This window comes from Solanum pennellii, chromosome 4 (genome assembly GCF_001406875.1).
Source record: "Solanum pennellii chromosome 4, SPENNV200".
Lineage (NCBI taxonomy): Eukaryota > Viridiplantae > Streptophyta > Magnoliopsida > Solanales > Solanaceae > Solanum > Solanum pennellii.
In genome coordinates this window covers 63,223,299-63,239,411 of record NC_028640.1, presented here as the reverse complement: position 1 = coordinate 63,239,411, position 16,113 = coordinate 63,223,299, and the positions used below count along the sequence as shown (strand labels likewise).

Below are 16,113 nucleotides of genomic sequence, written 5' to 3'. Positions count from 1 at the left end.
TATTTATGAGATATTTTATTTAATTCGTATATCTTTAATTTTATTATGAATTAATAAAATTATTCGACCTACATCTTTTTTCTCTATAAAATTATTCAATCAAATTTAACACAAAAGAACTCCTTTAACATCTTGAAATTAGAAAATAATAAATTGATATTTGATCAATAGACATCATCTCTAAGTTTGAGACATTTTAATAGTAGATGTAATAATCCAGCTTATTTTTTGCCGTTAACTTGTAATTAAGGGGGTTTCTTGTCTCATCAAAACATGGAGGGGGTATTGTCTCTTAATCCAAAATGTTCATAGGATATTGTTTTGTTTTTTTTGACAAACAAACTTGGTTGAATTATTTTACAAAGAAAAAATTTATAACTTAAGTGATCTTATTATACAAATAAATGACTTTGCTATATATCTTATAATGAGTAATCTTTTAAGCTATTTATTTTATTTCATTCCAGTTCAAATTATTTTATCGTATCTCTTAAATATAGTAAATTATTTAAAAAAATATAATCTCAAAAATAATTTAATCTGCATACCAAAAAATCTTTAAAAGCCTTAATTACCCTCTGTTGAATGTCTGAATCAAGAAAAAGCTAGGTGATTCTTCGGTATTATTTCTAAAGTCGCAATAATCATATATCTTGAATTTACAACAAAGCATAATGTTAATTGGGGTAGCATGCCACATGGGTGGGTTTGCAAGTTTCCTTTAAACTTTAATTATGACAAAGCATCCAACTATGGAAAATATTCTTTAAATTCATTGCAAATTAGTAGTTTTATTATTGAATGATTGATAATTTTAATATATTTTTAATTACTTGACTAATTAAATTTAAATATATTTTTGATTTTGCAACGTAAATGAAATCCATTTTTATATTTTTCCCAAGTTTAGATATATTTTTGATATTTTTCTTGATTTTTTTATTAAGAATGTGTTCTACAAGAATTTGAAAAAAAATACTTGATATGTCATGTAGCAGATCAGGGGTATGTCAGAGTTAAATTAGTCTAGTAAAAGAATCTTTTTGAAGCAGTCAATAACAACTCAAGACGAAACAAATAATTTACGCCAAATTTATAGTGTTTTTAATATTTTCTCCGTATTAAATCTACCAAAAATCGTTAAAGAGATTATGCAGTGATACATGAAATGAATCTCAATTACCAAACTAATGATCTTTAAATAGGAAAAAAAAAATCATTGTTGAAGAAGCTGCAGGAAATTGGGGTGGAGAACACAACATACTTTTCATATCCAAGAACTGAAAAGAAAAAAAAAAACAAACTGTGTTTGTACAATTGGTTTCACAGCAAAAAAATAAAAACACTATAAATACTAAGTTCCTTGTAAAAATAATTTTTAAAAAACTATTGCAAGATTCTTCTAAAGAGGGAAATCTTCATAAAATCCTCAAAAAATTGTATGTTATTCTTTAATAAACACATGTGATATATATATATATATCATAGTCCACATGATCCCAATCCTCTTGCTTCTGATCTTTTCATTATCCTCAGTCTCTTGCATGATGACATGAACATTCTGCAATAACCATGAAAATAATCTATTTTTAGGCATGTAACTTAAAAGAAATTTGAGTTATATACATTGACACTGAATTTTTTTTTAATACAACATAGGTGGACTTATTATAACATGTTATGATAGCGAATTAATTATTATTCTTATTGGATTTATCAATCATATGTATGCAATTATAATTATCTTATAAGTGATCTGATTGTGCAATTAATGTTTAACGAGCATTGTTGTGTATGGGGGTGGGGGTCAAGATTAATTCAAGAACTTACTCCCAAGGAACATCTCCAACAAGCATCAAATCACCATCTTTATCTTCATAAGTAGGTGAAAATTCACCTTTGTTTAGCTTGAACATTTTCTCCATTGCTTTAAGGAGTTGAGTGTAACACTTGTACATTTTAAGATCAATTTTTCTACAAAAAGGGGCTCCATCCATGCTAACTTTCACATAAATTCCACACTGATCTTCTATTTTCTTTGTTGTATTTTGTAAGGTATTCTTCCTGTAACATCTCACTGGTGGCCACCCCACTATTTGCACCCTGCAACGTCGTAAAGACGGAGTCAGAATTTTGACTTTACGAATTTCAGATTCTAATAAAATAGCTTATTGGGTTCTCAATGTGTTGTTTACATGTATTCAATAGGTTTTTTAAAGAAAAAAAAACAGAATTTTGATCAAACTCTGCTAAATTCTTATCTTCCTCTATAATTTTGGCCCTGCTCATTTAAGACCATAAAAAACTCAAGGATATTAAAAGGAAATGATCCTTTTTTATTTTATATAACATTATTTTCTTTTCGGTTTATTTAAAAGAATAATAAATTTTTAAATTTAAAAATAAATTTAATTTAGCTTTCCATTTTAATAGAGCTCATATTGCCCGAATTCTTTAATAGTATTACCGCACTAGTGTTGGATCTTTTAAAAATATCAATGATAGGACACTTTAACTTGAGTCATTATATAGTTACACATAGATCATGATATGTATATGTGTATAATGCTCTCAAGTTTAAAAAATCTCTACTTTATTTTTGTTAAAATTTATATCTAGTCAAATTATACCGTATAAATTAAACTACATTTTTCAAAAAAATCTTATTTTCATAAAAAAATCGACAGGGCTACAATAATATTTTAGGAACCGAGTATTAACATATCACTTAGCTATTATAGTCACACAATTATTACGGTATATTTAAAACTACAATTTATAAATAACTATTTTTTACTAAATTTTTATCGAGTCAAATAACGTCACATAAATTGAAATAGTGTATCAAATTTACTTGGTAACACGGGGTGTTGTGGCTTCATCATCTTCATATTCAGACAAAGCTCTTTTGTTATCCTTGGATATGGACACAATTTGTTGGTGATCATATTGATCTTCCTCTCTCCCTGGCAAGCCCAATCTAAGATTCAAATCTCTCTCCATTTTCCTCAAAAAGTTTAAGTGAATCTTGGTACTAAAAACCTCAAACAATAAGCCCCAAATTCTAACACTTTCTTGTTTTTGACTTTGTATTTATGTTCAAGAAAATGTGAGTTAGCTAATAGTTTGTGTGTTGGTTTTTATATAATGGGAAAAGTAAAGGGTGAAGAGTTATTATTTTTTTTAAAAAAAATATGTTTGAAAAAGTACATAAATTTGGGACAAAGACAAAGTAAGCTTGTTGGAAGGAAGAGTAGCAACTTTCAACATTTAGGGGACAAGAAAGAGACAAGCTCACACACTATTATTTTATTTTTTTTGACAATTCAAGAGTCTAAAAGAGGTGGAGATACTCTCTTTGCCCTATGGTGTTTAATAGATATGCATCGACTGAAATTGAAGTGTGTAATAAATAAAGCTCAATTGATATGTCTAAGTAAAAGGTGGTGCGATTACAAAAGATCAATGATGTATTTGGCCAAAAGAAAATGATAGATCGTATGTATGATGGTTAAAATTTCTTTTCTTAATTGAAAGTTTCTAGTTTAAGTATTCTAAAATATAAAATTTCTTGATGTGGAATGTTTCAACCTAAATTAATTTAGTATAATGTATAAATAAATGAAATTGATAGAGAGAAGTGAAAAAAAAGGGAACCAGATGCTACACTTCAAGAGTACAAATTGTACTTTATTTTCTCTTTCATATTCGTTACTATTCATGTTATAGCGTGTCGATTAATTCGGATTTACCTTGTGTAGTACTTATTAAAGAGATAAATATTTTCTATTGAGATATTTTTATTTTTAAAATTTAAACAAGAAATCTCTTATTAAGATGAAAAGGACCCTGTCAATTCTAGCTATCACAATCTTTGATGATAGTAAGGTAATTATCTCACGAGTACCTCTCTTTATACTTTTTTAACCAGTGAAATTTTTTGAATTATCAAGATTTGCTATGTATACAATATAATATTTGACTCATGTATATTAGAAATGTATAATTTTTTTTGTAAAAAATGATTTATATCGACCATCCCTTGTTTATAAATGTTGTTGAAGGACTAAAAAGTAAAATAACATATTAAATTATGTTTCGATACCATCATAAATATATAATATTCTTGTCTAGTCTTTTAAGAACAATTCAATTAATTATTAACTTGTGTTCATATTTTTGTTGTCAAAAAAATGATTAGGGTAGGGGAAATGAGTGTATTCAAAGAAATTACTATATGATCTTTGGTTTTTTATTTATGTAAAAGTAGCACTGAAATGATGAGAAACTTTGTAATTAAGAAAGTACCGTTTAAAGTATTCCTCTTTTTGTTTCACAATACTTAAGAATTATAAAAATGCCAAATCATCATATATTATTATAAGTGGGAACAAAAAAGTTAAAAGTTGAAATACCAAAATAACCCTATATAATTGAGTTACTATAATAATACCATTATATTATTATTATTATTGATTATTATAATTAGGGAAAGGGGTCTGATATACCCCTCAACTTTGTCATTTGGAGCTGATATACCCCTCGTTATGAAAGTGGCTCATATATGCCCTTACCGTTATACAAACGTCTCACATATACCCCTGCCGTTACAAAATGGCTCACATATACCCTTCATTTAACGGAAGTTAAAAAAATTAGTTTTAAATTTATATTTATTACTTTTAATTTTTTTTAAAAATTATTTAGGGATATATATGATTTTTCTATCAAAGTTCAAGGTATATTTTAATTTTTTTAATACATAAATTATTTTTTTAACTTCTTTTATTATAATTATTTGAGTTTCTTATTCTTATTTTATTTTTTTCTTTCATTCCTTTGTTTAAAGAAAAAAAATTTAAACTATTTTTTTATCTATATTGTAATTTAATTTTTATATTCGAAGAAAAAATTTGGTCATCTACAATAAGTTTTACAAGAATATTAGTGAAACATAAATGAATTTGATTATCAAAATAATAATTCTAAATTAGTCATTGAAACAAAAAAAAAAGTCAAAAAAATATGTTTGACGAGGATTAAATTTACTCATATGGGATTATATATTGTAGAAAAAAATAATAAAAAGTTAGATTAAAATTATTTTTTTTTTCATTTCCATTAGAGAAAAAGGGTATATGTGAACCATTTGTTTATAAGTAGGGGTATATATGAGCCACTTTCATAACAAGGGGTATATCAGCTCCAAATGACAAAGTTGAGGGGTATATCAGACCCTTTTCCCTTATAATTATTATTAAAAGTAATTTAAGTTCCATAACAGAAAACTTTTTACATACCACTAAAATGTTACCGTAATAATTTGAAGTGCATTTATGAGTATTTCTTTTGTCATTATCATTGAGTTGCATTAACAATTTTTTTTCTTAATTGCTGAATTTTGAGCACTTAAAACAATTACCGTTTTAGATTAAAAAAACTTAAATATTAGAGCATATGAAGAGAGAGGTTAGATCATATGGAGAGATTCATACAATATTAATATTTAATTGAAGAGAATACATGGTTAGATGTCACAATTTATTATTTTTCACTTCTTAATGACTTTAATTGCTAAACTTTTTAGCTTCTACAATTAAATACATTCATTCACAACCTTTCATATACACAATTTCTCTCTTTATAAATTGAATAGAAAATATTAATCCATTACACTTTATATTTTCACATCTTATAGTTCTTATGTAATCTTTTATTCATTGGTCATTTTTTTCTTATTAATATATTGATTTGTTTAATTAACTTCTTTCATTTTGTATGGAAATATAGTGTTAGATATTTGACAATCTTGACAAATCATATAATTGAAGTAGTAATATTTTTTTACCAATAAATATAGTGTATCCCACATGATTAAAAGAAAATTTTTTTATCAATACAATCAGAAATTCTTCGGATTCTATTGATCTTTGCAAGTTGCAACCTTAGTTGAATGTTTTACCAGAAACATCATTTTTACCCTTTAAATATTGTATAATGCATCAATTATTCTAAAATAATTATATCATTTGAAATGTTTGGTATTAAATAACATGGGATACACGTGCAACGTACGTATTCGAAAACTAGTATTTTTAATAAGGACGACAGATAATTTGAGACTGATCAGAGTGGGCAACAAAAAACTAATAAACTTTTAAATTAGCAAGTTACAAAATAAAAATAAAAGAACAATGATAACGCAGACAAATTGTACATTCCAAAAAAGAAGAAGATAAAAGTGAAGTGTTTATGTAAAGATAGAAGTTTGAGATTGTACGTGGTACATAACATAATATATGGGCTTTGATGTGGTAACATAACCCAGTGTCACGTCTCGTCACATGATAATTAAATTTTGCGTCCGAATGAAAGTGCAAGGGTCTAGAGTTCTGGAGAGGTTTGCGGAGAACTCTAGAACCTTCTAGATTAATCAAGAAGACATTTCTTAGAATTCTCAAGAATAACTTAGATATTTTTTTGGAAAGATTTAGAAATTCTAGAATGTGTAGACTTTTCTAGAGAGGGACTAAAGTGTAAATAAGAAGGGACTTGTAAAGTAAATAATATTTACAATAGGTCCTTAGAAGGTAATATAAATAAGGGGGGTCATTCATTTGCAAGACATCCAAGCTTGAAACAATCCAACAACTTGTAAAACTTTCTTCCAAGCAATATAAACCTTCTTCCAAAATTCTCTTAGTCTTCTTTTCATTCTCTTAGCGATTTTAGTCTTAAAGGGCTTACTTGAGCTTACAAGATCGTGAAAGATTTGTGAGTAAGTTGTCAAGTGTCGCACGGAGCATTATAAGACTCTAAGTCCGTGACAACATGGTATCTAAGCGAAGGTTTGCACTAAGGGAACGACTAACGAAGGAGACGTAAATGTTGTTAGCACCACCAACGTCAGGTTGGAGGGTGGACGGAAGAACCGCAAGGGAAAGAAGCACCAAAAGAGTAATGAGGAAATGTTGCTTGACCCATACCAAGCAAGGTGCTAACATGTCATCTGTCTTCAACCACCAAAGCGAGTGGCGATGACCGTGGCGACGAGCCCATTGACGTCACACCTGGAGAGGGGTGGATCGCAAAGGTTGAAATGGTGAGGCAGGGCGTGGAGATATTAGGTCGGCGTTTGAACGTGGCTGATGCCAAGTTCAAATCCCTTGAAGACTTCACCCTCGAGGAGACCAAAAGCATCCGTAAGGAGTTGGAGGGACGTCAGCGGGCCGAGTTTAAGATGAAGGAGGTTATCTCTTCCTTGGAGTGTCGGCTCGTGGAGGCATTAAGCATGATTGAGACCATGAAGGTCGAGATAAAATCACTCAAGGAAAGCGCGGAAGTTGGAGGATTGTCGTCGTTCGACCGAGATAGAGAGGCCAAGGTCGAGACTCCCAAGCCACATATGTTCAAAGGCGTTCATGACGCGCAAGAGGTGGAGAATTTTCTGTGGCATTTGGAGAATTACTTCAAGTGCAACAGGTTGAAGAGCGATGAGAGTAAGATCAACACTGCTGTGTTGTATCTTTCGGAGATGGCCATGTTGTGGTGGAGGCGTAAAGAGTCGGAAATAGGGAAGGGTCGTTGCACCATCAATACTTGGGAACGATTCCAAGAGGAGTTCAAGAAGGCGTTCTTCCCTAACAACGTTGTGATGCAAAAGAAGCCGCCAAAGAGCATGCCTCCTAGGAAGAAGATCGATCGTGAGGCTGAGTTAGAAGAGATAAAGAAGCAATTGAAGCAGTTGCGCGAGGACATTGATCGAGTCAATGGACTATTGGTAGCGCGTACGAGAAGACAAGACTCAGTCGCCGATGAAGTGACGATGCGATGCGATCGTCGCAACAATAGGTGGGGGAGAGTGTCACGTTCCGTCAAATGACAATTAAATTTTGCGTCCGAAATGGGGCGGAAGGGTCTAGAGCTGTGGAGAGGTTTGCGGAGAACTCTAAAACCTTCTAGATTAATCAAGAAGGTTAGAGAATTCCTTTGAATAACTTAGATATTTTCTTGAAAAGGTTTAGAAATTCCTAGAATGTGTAGACTTTTCTAATAGTTACACTTAGGTCCTTCGTAGGTAGTATAAATAGGGGGTGTCATTCATTTGCAAGACATCCAAGCTTGAAACAATCCAATACCTTGTAAAGCTTTCTTCCAAGCAATATAAGCCTTTTTTCAAAATTCTCTAAGTCTTCCTTTCATTCTCTTAACGATCTTAATCTTAATACTTGAGCTTACAATAGATCGTGAAAGATTCGTGAGTAAGTTGTCAATTACCGCCAAAGTTTTAATAAAACTCTAAGTCCGTGACACTAGGCTAATTTACACAAATGTTCATTTCTTATTTCACTATTTTGATTTTGTCAATGTTATAAAGTTGTATAAATATAGTTCTTGAAATTGATAAAGTATTAGATTATCGTCTAATGTCCATCAAATTTTAAATTGTAATATTTTTTCATAAGATAATCAGTTATTCAAAGGGCATCTTAGGCCATAATCTAAAAAAAACCTGTAACATAGAAGAAAAAGAAAATCATTTGCTAAATAGCTATCTCAAAAGGATCAACCAACGAAAATTTCACCATAACCTAAGGAAAAATCCATAAGATTTGTTGAACCATGGGAAAAATATATATAATATGAATTTGGGTGGTAAATTGTCATAAAAGTAGTAGTAATTTTCGGTGGTAGGGCTAATTTTAACACAATAGCTTTGACTCAAATTCATTTGTTAAAAAGATCCATAAAATAAGTAAAACATAATATATTTCGAGCCTAGTAATTAATCAAATAAATCACAATAAAATCTCAAATTCAATCCATAACATGTTTGTCGTTCAATTTTGTTCTCCATAATGAATAGCTATTAACATGAAGATATAGAACAATCAAATCACAGATCATCTTGCCTTTGTAGCTACAAGTGTACAATCAACAATAACAAGACATTTCTTGGACATTTAACAAACATGTTTCCCTTTGACATTGAACAAATGCATTTAATTCAAAAGGATGGATTAGATCATTTCTTTGAGGTGGATTTAGAATTTAAGTTCAATGAGTTCCATTTATAAAAGAGATTTTTTGTTTTTGTTTTACTTAAATCTAAATTCATCTCTGTCAAAACAAATTAAATTTTGAAGAGTGATGCATAACCTATCTTGAACAACTAAAACAACCTCCGAGCTCCCAACTCATTTCAATTTGGCACGATAACACCCTATTAGACTCCAGTAAAGATTTATACATGATTTGAAATTTATAATACGCCAAAACCTCTATAAATTAATACTCAATAAGTTAATAATCTATCTAAAATAATATTTTTTTCCGATCTCGACTTGGGATAATGGAAAAAATCAGCAATTTCGATAAAATAATAAGATAATATATTTTCAGTCCTATATAAATTCCATTAATATCATAAATTAATAATTCTTTAACGTATACAAATATATTTAAGACAATTAGTAGAATATGATTCTATGGTATTCAATTTTTTTTTAAAAAAAATTAAATCTAGTTGAAGTTCATCTCTAACTTTTCTTATTGCATCCAAGGGCTTAGATGTTGTTTTTTCGAACTGCAACATAAAATTGTGAAGAGTTTTAGATAGTATCATCTTCAATTTCATCATCAACATTGCTTTTTCCGATAAACCCCAATTTATTCTAACTTTTGAACCTTAGTGCCAAACGCACTTTGCACACTATTGCTACTAAGATAGTGCTCTATACTTCGAAAATTATTCCGTTTTTTAATAAAGTAACTGTTTTAAAGTAGACCACATTAAATAAAATATACAAAATGTTGATGTTAAGATTCGAACTTGAGTATTGTGTACATATTAAGGGCACTTTTACCATTGAGCTACGGCTTAATAGTATTTTTGAGGGTGTCCAAAATACTTAATACATCAATATAAAGTAAAATCTGGCCTATATATATAACAAAATTTTCCGACGAAGGGTGTCCAATTGGACACCCTGGAGCAACTGTAGCTCCGCCCCTGGTGGTAACTAAGATCATTAATCATGACCTCAAGTTCATGATGACGTTTTCATAAGTGGATTCATTCAAAATCTCTGAGATTCCATCCCCAAATAAATTTTACAATGTCGAAAACAATTTGATATTGTCTCTTGTTGAATAATTATTATCCAAGTAAGGACTGCAAAATTGATAGCATCCAAAACATTAATGTTTGTTGGATTAGTTTGTCCCACTTCATAGTCTTCTAATATCCTATGATATACTTTGTTACGATAATACATCTTGAAAGCTCTTATTATCCACGCATCATAAGGTCGAAATTAGTAAAATACAATGATTTTGATATAATTAAAATTAACCTTCATATTAAATCTCAAACCGTTCTTTAAATTAATAAATATTAATTTATCGATTAAATAATATCTCTATAAAATAATAAAATTTCATGGCCCCATCTATATTTATTTATAGAGGTTTTACGGTAACTTCTTATAGTGATATATATGTATGTATGTATGAACTCGTAATCGACCTTCTAGATTTGTTCAGGAACAGTTCAGTATAATTTTAGAAGTAGAATGATCAAAGAGGATGGACTCTCTGCAGTCTGCTGGTCAGACTACTGTAGGCCCAAACATTGTCTTCTGTTAGCAAATCATAAAGACCATGGTTATGGTTGCACCAACAGAGATGGTTTCAGAATTTTAAATAATGAAGTAGATTTTTTATTTAGCAAGGAATTCATTTGCTTTTGATATTTATTATAAGTTTAAATAAATTTAAAATTACTGTCTGGTGATTTCTTTTGTAAACTTTCACATAAAAAATTAATTATATTTCAACTTGAAAATTCTAGATTTGGTTGAATTTGATGTCAAAATATCTCGACCGTTGAGTAGATGTGACTTTACCAAGAACTTGAAATTCAATTCAAGTTCTTGGTGAAGTCAGATTAATGACTATGAATTTTAGCCTTTAACCTAATATTGATTTGCTTAGATTTGTTATTGTGAAATTATTTTTCCATATGACAAAATTCAAAAGAGAGTGCACATATTATTAGAAGTTAGTCAAGATGTGTTTCATTAACTATTGGTTGATAGAAAACTCATATTCTCATTTTTCCATGTGGCAAAATTTTTAAACTAAAAGAGAGTTTACACACCTCATTAGAAATTAGTTGAGATGTGTTTCACTAGCTGTTGAGTAATAGTTCAGGCAAAAAACTCACATTCTTAATAATTTTGAAATTTAAAAATACTAAATAGTTTAGTATATATTTTTAATCCATTTTTAACTCTTAATATTGCATTGAAGTCACCTTCCACCTTCCATGGTGAAATCATATTTGTATATATATCATATTAGGTCATTCCATCCAAATGGTGTAGTTAATTTTGCCCACAGGCAAGTCTTCATTTTTTCTTCTTCTTATCATTAACTATCCCCCTTTGCCATTTGCAAGCAAAAACCACCCATCCAAAGTGTCAAAGAGTTAGAATTGATGCATTTTGTACAATTGATGAGAAAAATAAATAGTGAAAAAATTGGATATGTAATCTCCCTTCTCTTATTGTTAGCGACACAATAACATTGCTGCAACGAAGAAGTTAGAGAATCTAGAGATGCAAACTTCTAGGCCAATATTTGAATGAACCACCCTCTAGCTACTAGAGTGTATCAAGCACCACTTTTCTCTGAAGAAATAGGTGATGAGGTTCACAATATGAATGTACCATGTTTTATATTGAATCTGTAACGGGAAATAGTATCACTCTGACATCATTAGTTTCTTCATACAGATAAATATCCATGAACACCAAGCTAACTACCAGATCATTTATAGCAACCAATAGATAATCAGAGAAACAAAAAAGGGTTATCGGGGTGGTGAGGGAAATAATTAGGCTCAACATGTCAAGAATATCTCATCGCCTTAATCAAGGCCAACAATCAAAAACAAATTGACTATCACAACAAGGAAGAGAGTTGGTCTGGAAGGAATTAATTATACTACTATGGGAGGGCTAATAATATCTAGAACTTCTTTGAGTTCATGAATATCATTGCGAATGTCTGTGATATAGTCTTATTGAGGAATACCTTAAGCAACAGGTTCAAAATTCTAACTTGACAACTAGACAGTTCATAAATGAGAACTCACAAGCACCTCGATTCTTCATAATTCCTCAACTGAGAACTCAGAAAGAACGAATTATTTAGCTGTTAGTGGGAGTAAAATCAATGTATGGATTCCTTGAAAGTCAAAAATTCCAAATTCTCAGAAGTTGTTCTTTATGTATAAGTAAGCAAGCCTCAATCAGGATTTCAAAGTACCTGCATGGACTTTTATGAATAAACCTCGAAAAGAAAAGTACAAGTCATAAATCCTAATGAGGGAGTCTTCTTCTACTACTACTTTTTTGGAAGGATTAACTTTGTTAAGAGAAAGATCAAGCAAGCTTAACTCTACTAGTCAAAAAGGCCCTCACTGATATCACTTTTTTTTTGTTTCGATGACCAAGAAATCCCGTAGGGCACTGGTTTGCAGTTCGAAACTCAGTTGATAATGGCCCGCCCTCCACCCTTCTTTCACTTAACTACCAGAATTTTGTTTGAAGTAGGGTTCGGACCTATGACGTGCAACTCACATGTTGCGCTCTTACAACTAGAACAAAGCCCTCATGGCAAATGCATATTCATCTGTTAGCTCTTACGAAGTGATCCATATATATTAATATAATATTTTGAGTAACAGATGAAAAAAATCATCAAGATGTGTGAAAGAAAATAACATCTAAAGCACAAGAAATAGAAAGAAAAATACCTGGGAGACCAAAATTGTCCTTGCGGTTCGATAAATTGTTACTGAGCCACTCAATGTGTATCACAAAAGAAACTTCATCTTGAATCTCATTTTGTTTGAGAATGAGTGCATTGACCACCTTTCTAACTCCAAGTCACTTTCTTTTTTCATTTTACTTATGACCCTTGTGCTTGCTCAATCCTTTATTATCACCAACTGCCCTTCGATTTGTTGGTGCAGACCCAAATGCCCCCAAAGAATCAAGAAAGAACTTTTTGTTGGGGATGATCCCATCTTCATCCATATAGGTCAGCAGTTTCTGTACAAGTTCCTTCATATCGGCTTTAGTGTAGGCCTTATATAGAAGTTTATAGGTTGATGAGTCTATGGGGAAAGCTTTGGCTGAATGAATACTCTCAAAGAGAAGGTGAGCTTCCATGGGTAAACCATTCATGCAATAGGCATCAAGCATTGAGTTCAGTGTTGAAGCCTTCTTCTCCTTCTCAGATTCCATCACCCTATCAAATAGTTCTCTTGCTTTCGAGACACAGTCACAATGCCCATACATCACAATGAGGCACTCATACGTGATGTAACTTGGTTTATAACCTAAGTCAATCATCTTCTCAAGAACTAACTCAGACTTTTCTCTGAGTCGCGCTTTTCCATAGTTTGTTATCATTGAGTTAAAAGTGGGAATGGTAGGTTTTTCCTTTGATTGAAGCAAGCTTTTAAAAACTTGTTCCATTTTCTGAAAGTCCTGCTTCTTCCCATATGAATCAATCAATATATTGAAAGTAATGATATCTGGTTTCAGCTTATTACTCTTCATTCGAGAGAGAACGTGCTCCATTTCATTGATCATTCCATTTTTCCCATAGGCATCCATTAGACCGTTAAATGTGAATATATCAGGAGTTACAATGCTCTCGTCCAGATCTTTCAACAAAGCATCTACCTGCTCAACATTTTTTGCCTGAGCAAAAGCTCTCAAAAGGATGTTGTATGTAACAATACTTGGACTACAACGCTCCATTCCCTTCATCTTCTCAAAGTAACCCATAGCCTTTGTCAAGGCCTTGGATTTATCTCGAGAGTGGAGATGAGCCGAAATTACTGCATTGTACACTGAGGTATCTGGACGGCACCCACTATTACGCATCTCGGAGAACAGCCACATTGCCATTCTGATTTGCCCTTTCTTCCCCATCACTGATATCAATTTCGAATAAACCCCATTATCCGCTATATACCACCGTTGTTTTTGCATCCATCTGAAAACCTATATATATTAGATTTATAAGTGAAACAACTATCTCTGTAAACTTATTCTACTTAACGAAAGTCAGTAAAAGAAGGCATTTCCCTTGATTAAGATAAAAGACATTCTAAAGACAATTCTTTTTCCAGACCCGCAAGGGTTGGGTGAGCGGTTTCCTACATGGGAGACCTGAGATCGATTTCCCTCACCAACACCGGGACTTGCCTAGTGCGGTTTAAATCTTCCGTGTGATTTGTGAGAAATTGCACAGGAGCAGGTTTACCCAGTGCGCCCTGACTGCTAAAACTGATAAAAGAAGTTTCTCCATAGAGTTCCAAAAGATCTTTTTCACTATAAGCCTGTAAAAACATATGGCAGAAACCACAGCACCTTCTAGCACACCAGTACTTTGAGCAAACTCCAACAAAATGTTGGACACAAACCCATACATGAAAATTTGAACCTGACATCTAGGTGACAGCATTTCCTACAACATCTAGACAATATTTTCAACGGCATGAACCTTCTGAATTTGCAACGGACATTTGATTTTCTAGTCCATTACCTATTCCAAAACCACTACTGTTTTTTTCTACATTATTTTCAGCATGGCTTCTACACTACTACTAATAGAACAACAAAAACATACCCCCTGTAATCCAACAAAGTGGCGTCTAGGGAGGGTGAAGTGTACGTAGGCCTTACCCTTACCTTGGAGGTAGAGAGACTTGTACACTACTGTATTCCATTTTCATATTGTTCTTTTACATGCATTACTTGGAGGTAGGGTCTGTCGGAAACCACCTCTCTACCTTCACAAAGTTAAGGTATAGATGCGTATACGCTATCCTCCTCAAACTCCACCTGTGTACTATTTTAGGTATTCTTGTTGATTACTATTTCTAACCAAACCTATATACACACATTGACAATAGTAGAGAAATCTAAATAACTTGATCAAGACACATACATTCGTCAATTCTGTCCTATCGAGCTTACAAGAACAACAAGATACCTCGTGTAATCCCACAAATAAGGTCTTAATTGTCATCCCAGTATTGAATTAAGGGGAAAATGCAAAATGAAGAATCAAACCTCAAGGCATTGAAGCCAATTATCAGTCTTTCCCAGTTGTTCAAAGAGCAAGAAACAATGCTCAGTCCTCACCAACTTAACATACTTGTCCAAAGTGCTCACTAATGGCTTTTTATCACTGAAATTCCTCATAACCAAAGTCACCAGCTCCTGCGCCTCAGATGATGATGACCCGTAACCCGACTTCCTCCCACCGGGTCGGGTCGACACACAGCGAACGATAGAGTAAACGGGTCTCTTCTTCTGTAAATTTAACCATGGCGTAGTAGTAGTAGTTGAGGAGGGAAGTTGAACTGAACTGGATGACGAAAATTGCAGAGTCGTCATTGTTGCTATTACAGAGAAGCTGTGGGGGGAGGTTCGACGGATTCTACTGAAAGGGATGATGTTAAAAAAAATGACAGATTTACCCTGAAGGCTAAAAATGGAAAAAGTAAAATGAAATGACGAACTTACCCTTGAAGGCTAAAATTGGAAAATGAAAATGACGAATTTACCCTTAAAGGCTAAATTGGAAAAAAATTGAAATGACGAATTTACCCTTAAAGGCTAAATTGGAAAAAGAAAAAATAGAGGATATATTCGGGAGTTTTGAACCCGACGTGAATCGAACACGCAACCTTCTGATCTGGAGTCAGACGCGCTACCATTGCGCCACGGATCCTCTTTATGTAATGTTGCTACTTTTTATTAATTATTTAAAAGCTACCTGGACAGCTAATGATTACATTTGTAGGTTTTATATATGTAATAGGAGATTTGAGATTATGAAATCACATATCAAAAATCATGATTGGGGATTTCACAAATTTTATATTTTTATAAAAATTAACAATATTATTTTAACTTTTATATCTAAGCAACACTTAAATATAGATTTAAATTATGATTCAAATCGCAAAACGAATTGTTAACAAAATATCATTGTTTTTATATACAAATTTTAAATTGAATG

The 16,113-nt window shown here is 31.8% G+C and overlaps 2 protein-coding genes and 1 non-coding gene across 6 annotated transcripts; all 3 read right to left on the bottom strand.

The window, feature by feature from the left end:
- Positions 1-1,241: 1,241 nt before the first annotated feature.
- Positions 1,242-3,217, bottom strand: LOC107015632 (auxin-responsive protein IAA4-like). The gene is made up of 3 exons (XM_015215960.2): positions 2,855-3,217; positions 1,831-2,103; positions 1,242-1,561 (listed from the first exon to the last, which is right to left on the bottom strand). Exons 1-3 carry the CDS (start codon positions 3,001-3,003, stop codon positions 1,483-1,485), a joined length of 501 nt encoding a protein of 166 aa, XP_015071446.1. The 5' UTR covers positions 3,004-3,217; the 3' UTR covers positions 1,242-1,482.
- Positions 2,855-15,538, bottom strand: LOC107015630 (pentatricopeptide repeat-containing protein PPR5 homolog, chloroplastic). Of its 4 annotated transcripts, none has more exons than XR_001456365.2 (3): positions 15,159-15,538; positions 12,824-14,084; positions 2,855-2,966 (listed from the first exon to the last, which is right to left on the bottom strand). XR_001456365.2 is itself a non-coding variant. In XM_015215959.2 (2 exons), exons 1-2 carry the CDS (start codon positions 15,483-15,485, stop codon positions 12,975-12,977), a joined length of 1,437 nt encoding a protein of 478 aa, XP_015071445.1. In that variant the 5' UTR covers positions 15,486-15,538; the 3' UTR covers positions 11,482-12,974. The 4 variants fall into 4 exon arrangements, 1 of the variants encoding a protein (XP_015071445.1); XR_001456363.2 differs by lacking the exon at positions 2,855-2,966 and adding an exon at positions 11,482-12,333; XR_001456364.2 differs by lacking the exon at positions 2,855-2,966 and adding an exon at positions 11,482-11,749.
- A 212-nt stretch (positions 15,539-15,750) lies between these two features.
- Positions 15,751-15,822, bottom strand: TRNAW-CCA. Its single transcript has one exon. It is a non-coding gene; the product is annotated as a tRNA-Trp (tRNA).
- Positions 15,823-16,113: the final 291 nt, after the last annotated feature.